Genomic DNA, 15,520 nt, shown 5'->3' on the forward strand with positions numbered 1-15,520 from the left:
TGAGGAGAACAACAGAACACTGCTCTCTAGCAGATTGTTTACTGATGTAAACTAAATTGATGCAGTCTTAAAATTATGATTCTAATCCAGGTTTCTATTTTAGGAGAAAGAAATGGCTCATAATCGTTACTAAAAAAAAAAAAGCTTCATCATCGGCACTAGTGAGGATTAGAAAAAACACTCTAAGTAACATACATATGTAAAACATTCGCGCATTTCTTTTTTTTACATTAGCTCACTAAAACTCTGTAACTAGGGCAAAAAAAAAAGCCTTACCTCCAACAGCTGGTGTTATCGTTGCGGGACAAGGGAAGTGCTTTAGAAACTGCCGTAAAGCAGTACCTCTGACAGTATTACAGTGTGTGACGTCATCGCATGTTTTAACGCCTTTTTAGAACAGATACGTGACCTTAAAAAAATGCAATATTCAGCTGAGTTTATTATCTTAGCCCCACCCTTTGATAGCAACTTTAAAATTACTTGACAAAAAATTACATCGTGAGAAAAGTGGATTCTGAGGATAAAACCCCGTTGGCTCCCATTCATTCTGGACTCGCCTACGAGCGCCCCGCGTGGTCAAAGATTATTACTGCAACCAGTCCAGAAACCCGGAAATAACCCGCGAGTGCCAGTTCTCCTCATATTAGACATTCTCTGGTAACACATACAGGAGCGATTTGCTTCCGCGTTACGGGGCCAAGACACGTGACCAATTCCGTGACGTACCGGATGCAGAGATCTTCTTCTTCTTCTAGTTTAGTGGAGGATCATAGTTTTTCCCCATATACCGCCACCTACTGGACTACTACACAGGAGTTTGTGACAAGGACGTTGGCAAATGATACTTTGAATCATAAAAATAAATTCAAAGAAAAAACCAAACTAACGAAACAAAATAAACAAAATAAAACAAACTAACAAAAGAAATGAATAAATAAAAATAAAAAATAAAAATATATATACTTCAGGTTAAATTCTTCTAATTAGGTTAGTATCTTTTAGCTAATTATCAGCAATTTCATTGCCATATATTCCATGGTGGGCTGGAATCCAACAGAACTGAATAACTAAACCAAGGCTTATAATATTTAAAAGAAGATGCTTTACCTCTATCACCAAATCTTCACGTATTGAATTATCTGTTATAAAACTTAGTATCTACAACCCATCTAAGAGCGGTTATTTTTTGTGGCCATCTCGATTGAGTATACTGATAAAGTCACCCACTCTATATCTAGCTTTTTTTATTGTAACACTTGGTTCAAATCCTATTTCTTACACATGCAGCCATTTGGACACCATTATATGATAGCTGATAACCAAGGTACACACTGTAATACTATAATCAAGAGGACATACAGGCAGTTCAAATAAAAAGAGATAGAACTTTATTGATCTGGAAACTTCATAAATATGTAAGATTGCTCCATATAATACCATAGTAACATAGTGAACGTATGTAGGCCTAAAAAATTCAGTTCAATGTTATTGCTTAAGAAACAGATTCCTTCCCACTAACTATTTACGAAAAATGCAATCAATAATTTATATAAAAGTAAATGTTTACATATCTACCAGCAACGAAGTTGGAGTAGCCTACCCAAATAATGAATTGTAATACACCAACATTGTCAACTGTCATACATAGCTAACCATAACCCTGTCATACATAGCTAAACAAGCAAATGAAAATGAAATACCTACCAACGCAACTGAAATGTTAATATTAGACAATTAACAATATTTTGAAAATTACGTAGGTCTCCCATAATCATTCAGGTAATCAATGCGTCCGTGCCTGTTACAGCTATTTCAATGAACTGGTTCACCTCGTACCTCACTGACAGAACTGAGCACGTTGCCCTGGGCAAAGCAAAATCACACACCAACAACGTCACCTGCGGTGTCCCCCAGGGCTCGGTGTTGGGCCCCACACTGTTCTCACTGTACATGCTCCCCCTGGGTAGTGTCATTAGCAGGCATGGCTTGTCTTACCACTGCTATGCTGATGATACACAGCTCTACATCAGGACAACCCCCACTTCTTCTGCCCCTCTGCCAACATCCACACTGACCACCTGCCTGGAGGAGATAGAGGCGTGGATGAAGCTCAACTTCCTACAACTTAACAGCCATAAAACGGAAGCCATCCTTATTGGCACGCCACATCAGCTCCGCTCCCCCACCATCACCAATATCACCTTCTCTGGCAAAAACATCCCCCTTTCCACATCCGTCACCAACCTCGGTGTTAAAATGGACCCACAACTTAATTTTGACACCCACATCAAACACCTCTGTAAGACAGCTTTATACCACCTCAGGAACATCGCCAAACTCCGCCAATCACTCACCCTGGCTGATGCAGAGAAGCTCGTCCATGCCTTTGTCTCCTCCAGGTTGGACTACTGCAATGCACTCCTCATTGGGATCCCTGGCAAGAGCATCCAGAGGCTCCAATACATTCAAAACAGTGCTGCCAGGGTCCTGATGAGGGTGCGCAAGCATGACCACATCACCCCCATCCTGAAATCACTGCACTGGCTCCCTGTCTCACTCAGAATTGAGTACAAGGTCTCCCTCCTCACCCACCAGTGCCTTCACGGACTTGCCCCCCTCTACCTTCAGGAACTCCTCACCCCCCCGACAAACTCACGTACACTCCGTTCAGGATCCACTCACGCCCTCCAAACCCGACATACGAAGCTGTGCACCATGGGTGATCGGGCCTTTTCTGCTGCTGCCCCTAGACTATGGAACGCCCTCCCTGACCACCTGAGGGCTCCACAGACTACAGCTCTTTTTAAACGGAACCTCAAAACCCATCTCTTTAAAAGAGCATTTAGCTAAACTTTCTTTGAGGTTCCCCCTTTTTAATAGTTTTTTGGTATTTTTTTCTCTGAAGCACTTTGAGATTCTTGAATATAAAGTGCATTATAAATAAAATGTATTATTATTATTATTATTATGTGTGTTATATATCCGTGTTCAACGCCATTCATGTTAAGTAAAAGGACAAATCTCAGACTTTGGAAGTTAATGGAGTTAATGGAAGTTAATTCGGAATTTAATTTAATTCGGAGGTTAATGGAGCCGTGCACTTCAAAATAGGTCCATAGCAAGGAGCCGTTTGTTTCAGTACGACTCCTTTCAGCTGCCCACCCAACATAAACTGCTAATAAAACGCTTGAGGAGGCGTTTTGAAAAGAAAAAACTTACATTTTTTTAGAACAGGGTAGAAATATAATTATGAGCCTTTGATTGATATCCAGACATTTTTTGCGGAGACACAATCCTGTTCCCCACTTGTATTGGAGTGGACGGCGATATCTACTTCTGGGCCACATGAAATGACGGACCCCCGTCCACTGCCAGCTTAAACAGCTGCAATACCAGGCTTGGCCTCTGAGCACTGGTGGATTGCGGAAGTAAGCGCCTATCCTGGGGGCCTGAGCTCGACTGCCCTTCGCAGGTCTTCCGGAAGCTAACCAATCACAACGGAGTGGGGTTGGCAGGAGGGGGGTGAGGGGGTGGAGAAGGACGAAACCGAGCGTTGACAGAGAATGCTGAAAGCACCCAGATGAGAGGAGTTTCCCCAAAATCGACATCGTTTTTTGTGCTGTGATTAGTGTGAGGTTGCACTATAGGAGTCATTAATAAGAAATTAAGACCAGAAAAGTAGTATAATAGGGTCCCTTTAAGTTTGAACCAAAAAACGAATAAACGAGCTGAACTTTTATTTTCGTTTTCTTGTCAAAACGAAAAAAACGGCTTGTTTTCTGGTTTCTGCTTGTGTCAATTATTCCCAGAAAACAGAGTAAGAAAACGTACCTTGCTCCTCTAGAATCAACATCAGAGTTCATGTTGATTCAATGATTTAATGTTGACAACGGAATGTTGATTTAACATAGTTTCAATGACTGTTTGCTATCTGGGTATTGGCCTGTATTTAGGACTTACTTATTCACATTAGGAGGAGCATTTCTAAGTTTCGTTTCTGAGTCGGTTCTGAGTTTCGTTTTTGAGTAGGTTCTGTTTTATCAGTAAACGGGAAGCGCTCCCTATGTATAAAGGGAAGGCGGGTCTTAGCCTCTGACAGTCCACTCTGCTGCACTTCTACAACCAGGATGAGGTAGGCTACACTTATTTAACCATTCGTATCCATTATAATAGTGCCGTTAATATTGTATTATTGTCATGTTCAACTTTAGATGATGCTTCTTTTTTTGGTATTAAGCTGGCTTATTTCAGGGACCTTCTCGTCAAAGGATGCCTGCTACTTCTACGTTCCAGACTGGGCGTAGTCCTAGAATAAAATATCGATTAGAACAGGTCTACTACCTGGACCCTAATACATCATAACCATAAATATGTTTATGTGTGAGTGTGCTTGGGTGTGTGTGTTCGCGTGCGTGGTTGGGTGCATGTGTGTGCGTGCCTTAGCCTTTGTATTGAATAATTATTTTGAGTAAAACTGATTATAATCAACCATCATTTTAATTCTGAAGGCAAAATGAGGACACAATAAAGCAGAATCGGGCACTAAGCAGTTAACTTGTAGCATCCATTAACCCATGAGGAGTTGGTCACATGAGGTGTCGCATTCTGACGCTCCTATTGGCTCGTGTTGGAGTCACCTGTCCCTAGGTGTTCCCGCCAAGATCGCTAATTGCAACAAGGTTATCCTATTGGTTGATTGACCTCATCAACCGTAACACTGGCTGTCTCTTTATTCTGTTCCTTTTTACAGGAATCTCGACAGGAACCATGAGTTTTAAGAGGCCCATGGAAACTCGGTAAGTTGGATCTGTTATCTCTTTTAAAATATGTAAGTGGCCTGAAAACGCAATGCATATACAATACAATTACAGTACACATCACGTATTGCTGTGGTGGTGCTTAAGGGGGAGTGATGAATGATCATATACATGAAGAGTTTTCAGGATATTTATCTGGGCATGAGAAAGTTTGAAAACTAAATGGACTAAATTTTAGTATAAATACAACAATCACACAACTATGTAATGTGGCAACCCCCTCGTCGTCGGCTGGGATTTCTCATTGAGATGCTCACACAGGGTTGTGGTGCAACGATTTATTTCGTCCCGCTCAAGAAAAACGGAAAAAGGAATATAACTTAGGTTCTTCCACAATGGGGAATAAGGGTGCAGGGGCCGCCTGGTCAGGTCCGTTCTCGGGGTCGGCAGGGAATCCGCTCCCGACGCCTCCGGCTCACTCCTGTAGGGAAACGTTCGTGGTTAGACTCACAGCCGGCATTCGTTTGCTACAACGTCTTTCTCCGACCCGTTCCCCCGGTGTCCCCAATGCCCGTGATTGCCCGTGTCCGCTTGATGAGCGATCCAGCGCAGCTGCGCTGAACGGTAGGTATCTCCCGTGGACTACCTGCCCACGGAGAGGGCGCTGTTCAGGGTGCTGGGGCGGCTTGTCCATGGCCGACGGCGTGAGGTTGCCACAGTAAGCTGTAATCATTAAAATCTGATATGATTAGAAGAACATAATTTACATACATACTTGAAATGAAAACACAATGAATAGGTTGCAACTCTACCTATAGGTTGCAACTCTATCTTAAATTCATTGATTCTAAACATTATTACCCATGATCGATCAATGCACACAACCTACAAACCCATCCTGAGAATTCAGTTTTGTGCAACCAGCTATCAAAGTCTGAAGGCTGGTTAATTTGTCATGTCAGATCCGTCACCTCCAGTTATTCAGTGGAGTAGTGCAAGGATAGGTTTCTTTAGATTACAAGTAGCCTACTATGCCCATCACTTACTCCTGTGTGTTTACTTTAGTACAGACTACATTCTGATACTTGAGTACAGGCAACATTCTGATTCTGCTCTCTGCACCACCTCATACACCACCTCTACATAACCTCATACACCACCTGGTACACCACCTCATGCATGACCTCTACACCACCTCGTACACCACCTCTACATGACCTCATACACCACCTCTTCACCAACTAATACATGACCTCACACCACTTCATACATGACCTCATACACCAACTCTACACAACCTCATACACCACCTCATACACAGCCTCATACACCACCTCATACATGACATACACCACCTCCAAATACCACCTCATAACCAACTAATACATGACCTCACACCACCCCATACATGACCTCATACACCACCTCATATATTACCTCAAACACAACCTCATACACCACCTCATACACCACTTCATACATGACCTAATACACCACCTCATATATTACCTCAAACACAACCTCATACACCACCTCATACACCACTTCATACATGACCTAATACACCACCTCATACACGACCTCTACACAACTTCGTCACCACCTCATACATGACATCATACACCACCTAAAAAAAAAAACTGGTGCACCACCTCATGCTCCACCTCATGCACCACCTCATACATGACCTCATAAACCAACTCATACACCACCTCAAAAAAAACACCTCGTACACCACCTCATGCTCCACCACCTACACCACCTCAATCACCAACTCAGACATGCGTCATGCAAACGGCATGCTCTGAAATAATATTTTAAGTAAACTTGGGTAACGTTAAATGCTTTTCTAAAGACGGATGAAGGATTGGGTGGCGTGTCAATGGATGGTTTGACCTGAATTTTGACTTGCTTGACCAAGGGAAGGGCCTCCACTGGACTTGGATTGGCAGTGACTTGAGACTTGCTTGTGACTTCAAATATGTGCCTTACTCCCAGCTCTGAACCCTACACATAAATATGTACCACTTCAATTGACAACATTCATAAACAAGCAATTTCTGGAGGAATTTCTTTATAAAGCGCACGTCTGTTTTATACTTGCACGTGCGCTTTAGTAAAGCGCACCTCCCTTGGGTAACGTTGGGTAAGCGCACACGCTTTAAGTAAGTGTCGTGGCAATTTCTCTATCAGATATTGCGTCTAAGACAGATGAGATATTTAGATGCAAAAAGCACACAATACTTGCAGGCAATTGCTGGTCATATATGTTTGTAATAAAAGCACGAACAAAGATACATCACAACATGCATCAACAAACAACATAACAGGCATACAATATAATAAGAGGCCTCAGGTGTGAGTTCGCCCTGCGTGTTACTTCCTACTCTAAAGGTACGCTCGGGAGAAGTCCACCAATTTTTCCGAGTCGTGAGTTCTTATTCATTTGGGTTGGGTTCTGGAGGGGGTGTGTCCACCAATAAACCAAAAGCCTTTGTTTACCAGATGGTAATCTTTAAAATTGAAGCTCCCCTGGATGCCATTCAAGGGGGTGGCGGCCGTGCCATGTAACCCTTTTGCTTACTCAACGCTAGCCAGGGGGTCGAGGGACAGGCCCATACATCAAAGGATTGCATGGAAACAGATTACATCACACGAAAGGAGAGGAAGAGGCAGGCAATAAAATGCATCACACGACCCTCGAAGGTTCACACTTTAGATGACCCACAAGGAGAGTAGAAGGCAGGCAATATATGCATCACACAAAATAGTAACAAAACTTAAGTTCATAGATAGACCAAAAACGTAACAACATGTAGATTTTCCATCACAATCCCCCCTTTGATTATTTATAATCACAAAATCATGCAACCCTTAGGATTAAAATGATCACTTAATCACAACATGCAAATGTTCACAATCTACTAGAGCTAGGGAGGTGCGCTTTACTGGTCGACTTCAAAAATTCGTCGACATGAATAATTTGCGTCGACGCGTCGCCTCCCCCCCCCCCCCACACACTCTCACTCCAGTCGTGGCGGTAAATATGCACCAGAACGCTAGTCGCCAATCGTTTAAATTCATAACAATGGCGGCGGCAAGCAGTAGCGGGAGCACAGTATGGAAAGCCAAGAAGGCCACAATCCGGCCCTAGAATGGCGCGGTAAAAGTGCAAAACCGCACGGAAACCGTACGGATTCCGTGCGGTTTGGCAAGAATATTAGTCATTGAGGCCCCGTTTACACGAGGACGCTTGCGGGTAAAAACGACTAAATATTTTATTGGAAGTGCCTTTCGTTTAGACGGTGACAGCGTTTTTGGGGCATGAAAACGCATGAAACCACCCTCCAGAGTGGAAAAGTTGAAAACCCTCCGCCGTAGCGTTTCCGTGTACACTGCCAAGACGCAAAACACTACTCAGATCTGCTCACGTCGCGTATGCATTTACGTCACATACATGTGCCAGTACAAAGAAATAAACAAACATGTCAGATTATTTCCATGCGTCGGACCTTCAAGCTGCTCTGGCAGCTCTAACAAGCGTACAGGAGTCTTTCCACGAAATGTACAGGATATGTACAGATAGTGTTACTGAACAGAGAAGGATCTTTTTGGTATTTGCGGCACGGATAAGAGAAGAAGGAAGATTCTACGCATGTGCTCAGACATGGCGGTGTTGTGTGACGTATCACAGCACCACCTAGCCGCCTGGCATGCATACCCAATCGAATTCCGCACACTTTTGCGTCACCGTATGCACGCAGATTTCCTCCCAAAAACGCTTGTCTAAACGCGGAATAAAAAGTGAAGACGCAAAGCCACTTTTGCGTCTTCTGTTCAGACCGTCATCGTGGAAACGTAGACTCACTCCGACTATTAGTTATTCACTCCGGCTATTAGGTATGCAGAACGAGCCCCTCCCTCTTCTTTGCTTGACCACTAAGTTTGAAGGCTGTCTAACCAATCAGTGAAGAGAAATACCTACTAATACCGACTAAAGTAACGCATTGTCGAGACTAGAGCTGCAGTGCCTCCATGCTTCGCCGTAACATAAAGCTGTGTTGTCTTTACTAGTTTCACTACAATGTAACGACCACCACTAGCTAGTGGAAAATACATTTGTGTCTAGTACAGGGATATATTTGTATGTTTAGGCCACATATTGAGATGGCAGTGTGCGAAATACCCGTCAATATTCGGGGATGCCCTCATCCCCAGATTGTTCTCGATATGCAGTAGCCAGCTAGGCCATAACATTACAATATTTCATGGATGCAAGCAAGCCAAGACAATCAATCTATATCTATAGCCTACATGACAACACACACACACACACACACACACGCACACACACACACAAACACACACACGCACACACAAACACTGGTAAAGCAATAGGAGCATTGGCTAAAGTTGTTGGGATGCACGTTATTTTATAACAGGGAGGGGCAAAGTTGTGCATTACAATGCAAACACGACAATAATTGGCACCGTTCTTGCGCACTCAGAAGAACACGAACTGAATAAATGCCAGGTATATAGCATATCGGAGACGGGCACACAATCAGTGCATTTGCAAATGAGAGTCTGCAGTATAACCGATCTTGTGACATTAGCTAATACGATCAGACAGATACATCATTGATCACATATAATGCCGCGTTTCCACTGCAGGGTGCGGAACGGATCGGATCGCAAAAAGGTGCGGTAGGGAGGGGGCGGTATAGCCCAGGGGTCTCATTTATAACCGTTGCGTACGCACAAAACGGGGCTGAAAGTTGCGTACGTGACTTTTCACGCCAAGGTTGTGATCTATAAAAAACCAACTTGACGGGAAAATGTGCACAGCCCTAAGCAAACTCTGACCCATGCGTACACATGGTTTGGAGGAAAAGGAGAATTGGCGACACAGACGGTGTGGTGGTGAACTGAAGTCAGACCGAAGAATTGCAGAGTGAGAAGAACGATTATGTTTTATCATCGCCCTTCATAAATTTAATTTCAAACCGTATCATGCGTTAAATCCTAATCAGAATAATTTAAGTCCACTGCGTTATTTCTCAGTTATAACTCCAGAAACATCTCCTTAGAATAGAAATAAAAAAAAATTCTCTATATTTAATCCCGTCACTCCATACTGTCCACTGACGGTGCGACTGCATGGAATAAAGCATCTGTCCAACAGCAATAACATAATATTATTATGTGACACTGTAAGCACACCTAATCAAATGTCAAGTAAATCCCAAGTGTGAAAAACCAAGCCACACTCCTCATCACAATCGTTGTCCGTTACTCTTGATGCTTTTCATGACAAATCAGGCATTAAAAAGGGGTTATGTTCATGAACATTTTACGTGGGTGAAACAAACTGATTATCCAAGGTGTTCTCGGTCAGTCTTATTACCGTAACCCTATAAATACAGAGGTGAGCGCCGTGGTAATGCTGCACCATATGGCACTTCTGGCGGACCATGCAAATGGCAGGATTCGGAGGGAGAGGGTATTTAGGGACCATAACGATTTATTGGTAGGCTACATAAAAATATGTAACTCTATGTCAGACCACTTCTTTTTTAATTCTGGGACTGTGCGCTACGTGCTACTGACAGAGTTCACTGCTGCAGCAACATGTTGCCACTCACTCTGCTTTTTGTTGTTGGTGATCCCAATCCCGTGACCGCCGAACAAAACTACCTTTCGGGCCTCCATCTCACCCACTTCGACCTCTGTGAAATTTCACTTTTTTGATTTTCTCAGTACTTCTGCCATTGTTTCCGACAAGACATAATACTTGCATCTGAGTCTGTTTTATATGCAGATTGAATTCATGTAATTTGCATTGACCATTTATGGTTAAAAAGGGGCGTGTACAGGGCGGAACGTGAAGTTGATTCAGCTGCGCACACTTGTAGGCACTCTGTGATTTATAAAGCAAAGATTGTGTACGGTGTGCGTACACAGGGTTTTATAAATCGGAATATTTTTTGGCGCACGCAAAACTTGGCTTCTGGGCGTACGCACATTTTTAGTAACGATCCCAAGCACAGTTTTATAAATGAGACCCCAGAACTTTACACACAGGCAAACATGGCTTGGGTAAAGCATGAAAGCGCGTTACTATAATCTATTAAAGTAGTGTAGTTACCGATATTTTTAGTGCAATGCATTACTTTACTTGGTTACCCAAAAAAGTAATATTGTTACTGTGATCCGTAACTTTGTAACTCGTTACCCCCAACACTGGATTTTAGTAAATCGTCACACGGGTTACCTGTTGCTTCGATTTTAATGTATAATTCCTTAATATAAATTCTTCAGCTTAATTATTATTTGAAATCTATTTAGTTTTCATGTCACATGAAGTTTGTGATTTTTGTTGCAGAAAGTCCTTTGGGGCAACAGCGCCACCATTCATTGACTACCTGAAAGATATTCTGAGAAGATATCCAGATGGTGGACAAATTCTGAAGGTAAGTGCGAATTTATTGGATTGTTTCAGTTGTATTTACGGAAGACTGATAACCATCTTTCCAGAAGGGGAGTTTGCTGGTTAGCATTCGTATTTATTATCAGCTAGCTGTCTGGTCGTCTACACTGAGGGTAACCTGTCAGTTCTATGATCAGCTGCTTCTGTCTGGTCGCCTACACTGAGGAGGTTAACCTGTCAGTTCCATGATCAGCTGCTTCTGTCTGGTCATCTACACTGAGGAGGGTAAACTGTCAGTTCTAAAGACTCATTCATCAAGAAATAGGAATCAAGATTTATTTCAGATGATAACATAAGAGAGAATGTCTTTGCATGATAAGTCTTTGGCGTAAGCCCCGTCACGGATCGAGGACAACGTGTGGACTCGGCATAACCTGCCAGGACTAGCAGGGGCGGAGCCTTCCCCTGGACAGATAGACTGGGACAGACCTGTTGGTGGTGGGGTGGGAGGGTAAATACCTAAGCAGCAAAGAAGGTGTGTTAGGGTACACTCACACTAGGCCATCTGCCCGTTGCCGTTGGCCGTTTTCACACCTAACCGTGCTCAACTGGTCCCATTGTTTTCTGGCCTGCACTCACACTAGGCCATCTGGCCGTGGCCGTTGGCCGTCGCAACTGTGGCCTGGCCACGGTAGGCTCTTGTACATACGTCATCACGTCGTAACACGTCATCACCAAGCGTCCGCTGCATGGACCATAATAAAGTCTGCCGCCAGTCAGAGTTTTAACAACAATGGACAACAACACAGAGAACACAGTTCGCACTTTGCTGAGTCTGTTGCTTATTTGGAGCCCAAATGCCCAAATGGCTAACAGAGACTCGACTTCTCTATGGGACCAACGTGAAACAACAGTTGAACCGTTTAATGGGAAAGAAGGCTCATCGCCTTTATTATGTCCATGGTCGTCGCATGGACTATACGTCATCCAGCTCAGGTTGCGTAGCCGTGCGTGAGCCCGGAAGATAGTACCAAATTATATCTTATTGTCTTCAACTCTGGTTGTGTTGTTACTAACCATGCAAACTCCCCTTTTCGAAGCACAATGATGAATATGGATTTAATCCACTCCTCTGACTTTGAGTAAGACAGGCAAACGCTAATTTATCGATATCTCGGTGTATCTCTTTAATTCAGCTAACACCCAGAGGTCAGAGAGCTCCTGATAACAGCATGATAACAAATAACTGAATAATCCAACAACATCTTAATTTGTATTATTCCTGTCCCCAATGTTTACACAGGAGCTGATCCAAAATGCTGATGATGCCGGAGCCACAAGAGTTGTTTTCATCCATGATAAGAGGAATTATGGTCACGAGAGTATTTTGACTGATGAATTTGGAAAATATCAAGGTATGTATTATTTTCCGAAAAAAATATTTGGTCAACTATTTATCCATTATACATTCCCAAGAAAATGGTTTAATTAGGGGGCCATGTGTTTTTATTATAATCCCGCCACTCTCTCATAACCACTCAGTCGCCTACCACAAGGTAGAGCGCAGTGTTTCAATTATTCCTAAAACAATTTTAATGTATGAGACAAATATGAGAATATGAAGAATGAGATGAATAAGAAAAATAAATCATTGAACAGTTATCTACCAATTGTACTGTTGCCATGTAATCATAATAATATATGAACATATTAGATAGACTTAACAAGGGTTGTAGTAGGACATCTGTTCCCAACAAGTAGTGTGGTCTGAAGCCTAGGCCCTACGCTCACTTTCACTTGCTAAACCGTGCACTGGATACACACCAACATTACGCACTTCCCTATTCCCCTCTGCATGTTTGGCCATTTTGTTCAGGTTTACCTCTCTACTCTGTATTTGAGGATCAAATAAACTGATTAAGTTAAAGTTCTAGCACAAAACTATATTGTTACGTTTGCTTGAGCAATTTGACTTTGGCTTGGCGGAAATTCTGGAGCTTTTATGGTGGTATACCGTATACGGCACATACCTTGTGTCACGTGCACTGGTGCAAAGAAGGTTCGAATGTACACTGATTGAAAAAAGATGGCGCTATAGAGCGCAGTGTGGTTCCAGAATTAAAAATCATTAATTTTCTCCATAGAGGTTTTGATTAAAAGCCATAATGTCGTTACCATCCTTAGTGCTTTTTAGTTATTTTGGTAGCATAAAAGCAGAACACATAATGTTGAAAGAATAGGTAACTGGAATATGAGACTGAATTCACATATGTTAAAAACGAGTAACGTTATCAGACCGTGATTGCAGTCAGGAATGAACGAATGTACCATGTAGATGACAGCGCTATACAATATTTGAAACACTATACACACACACACAATATATATCCCACAACTTGTATTAACAATATAAAAACAATATAATAATGACAAGGGTTATAAGATGCAAAAATGCGCTAAACCTTTGGGTTGTAATAACCATTGTGAAAATGTTCGCAATTGTTTATGGGATTAGTAGTTCCTTCACACTTTCACAAAAATAATGTACACAGTCTTGTACCTTTGCCTTTTCTTCAGTTTTTCAAATAATTTTTTCCCCGAATATAATGTTTTATGTCACGACTACCTTGATTAAAGGTTTAAAAATCTTTATATAACGATTTTGCAAAGGTCAATTGAGAAAATCAATAGGAATTTACTTCTAGAACCAGAGCTGTTCAAATAAGGGGTCACTGTTCCAATCTATAGCAATTGTCTCAAACTGAATGCATATCTCATGACGTGAAAGTTTGAAGCCATATGTGTCTCCTTGTGATGAACAAATTCAGTTTTGTGAAAATCTTCAGTAGGGATCCTAGGTTTTTATGACGTTTGTACAAAATCCTCTCATCCACACCATCTACAGACCAATATCTACCATCCCACTATGAGGGAAGTACCAGTCTGTACCATAAAAAACAATGCCACTAGGAGCCAATGAAAAAAACAATGGGTGTGGGTTAAAAACAATGTACATAAACCCTTATATCAAAATTCATCCAGATTGGACAACAGGAGGCACTATAGCAGGGGTGCCCAAATTCTTCCCATAAGTAGTCTAAAATTGAATCTGGGGGGAGGGTCATGGGACAAAATGTTAATTTTGCGGTACTTTAAGTTAAATATGTATAGCATGCGTGTGCAAAATAAACATTATCACAAATCTTGAGCTTCACATTTATGCCAAATATTTACTGAACATCTATCTGGCTTCATTAAATTATAAAAATAATTGAAGTACTATGAAATATTCTAAGATTACCAGGCCTTGGGCATATATCCTCAAATACAAAGACATCTAGTGCAATAGGCAAAGTAACATGGGACAAAACATGCCCCCATTAATCATACAGAGCAGAGCATACTCCAAGGTGACACATTGGAGGCGTAGGCCTACACATTCAGCCTGAAGTAGGCCTATTAGTTGGAGACATGAAGCCTGTCCTTGGTTTTTAAAATCCTCTCAATATCAGGCTCAAGCTGACAATTTTTGAATGTCATTTAAATTAGTGTCAGATAGAACCCAAAAAATGTAATAAAAATACCGTGGGCCAAATATAATTGGTCGTGGGTCAAGTTTGGCCCGCGAGCCCCAAACTGGGCCGCCATGCAATATAATAATCGACCTGAAATGCACATTTTTAACAATATCTGCTTACCCATTTGACATACGGTCATGAAACTTTGAACGCATCTCATCAGACCTATGCTGAGGCTGTTCCTCCTTTATTAACCCATGACAGCCTTGGCCCTTTCTTGAATTCATGCTTGTCTACGCATATCAAACTCGTGCATGTTGCAGGAAATGTGCAACAGCGCCCCCTGGTATCACACATTTCAGTGGGTTGCATCTAGGATCGGTTACCCTTCCTTTGGTCCCCTGATGGTAACCCTGAATTTCATACATTGAATTTTGCAGCTGAATTTGGCATGTTGAATTTGGGGTAGTTGAAAATATTTAAGTTGAACTTTATTAATAGAATTTTGCATCTTAAATTAGCACATTCCATTTTTTTACGTTGAATATTTAGTTAAATTCAGAAGAAAATAATCAGATACGTTATTTCAATGCAGAAATATTCAGTGCTATAAATTCAATGGCTTTAATTCATTTGCGAAAAACCCAGGTACGTTATTTTAATGCAGAAAGATTCTGTGCTTAAAATTCAATTGCTTTTTATTCTCTAAATCCGATGAGACAGATTTACTTCCATACAGAGAGAACTTTAGGGCAGTTTTCTGTAACGGCTTGTCTACATTGAAGCTACTTCCTGCAGTCTCTTCAGAGAAACTA

At 41.9% G+C, this 15,520-nt stretch overlaps 1 protein-coding gene across 1 annotated transcript in view; it reads left to right on the forward strand.

Moving 5' to 3' along the window:
- Positions 1–3,932: 3,932 nt before the first annotated feature.
- LOC130373497 (sacsin-like) overlaps positions 3,933–15,520 on the forward strand; it is a 28,184-nt gene continuing 16,596 nt past the window's right edge. The window contains exons 1-4 of the mRNA XM_056580038.1: positions 3,933–4,132; positions 4,751–4,796; positions 11,143–11,230; positions 12,491–12,602. Of these exons, the coding sequence (XP_056436013.1) occupies positions 4,768–4,796; positions 11,143–11,230; positions 12,491–12,602 (229 nt within the window). The 5' untranslated portion in view covers positions 3,933–4,132; positions 4,751–4,767. The remainder of the gene's footprint in view (positions 4,133–4,750; positions 4,797–11,142; positions 11,231–12,490; positions 12,603–15,520) is intronic.

This window comes from Gadus chalcogrammus, chromosome 20 (genome assembly GCF_026213295.1).
Source record: "Gadus chalcogrammus isolate NIFS_2021 chromosome 20, NIFS_Gcha_1.0, whole genome shotgun sequence".
In the NCBI taxonomy this organism is placed as follows: domain Eukaryota; kingdom Metazoa; phylum Chordata; class Actinopteri; order Gadiformes; family Gadidae; genus Gadus; species Gadus chalcogrammus.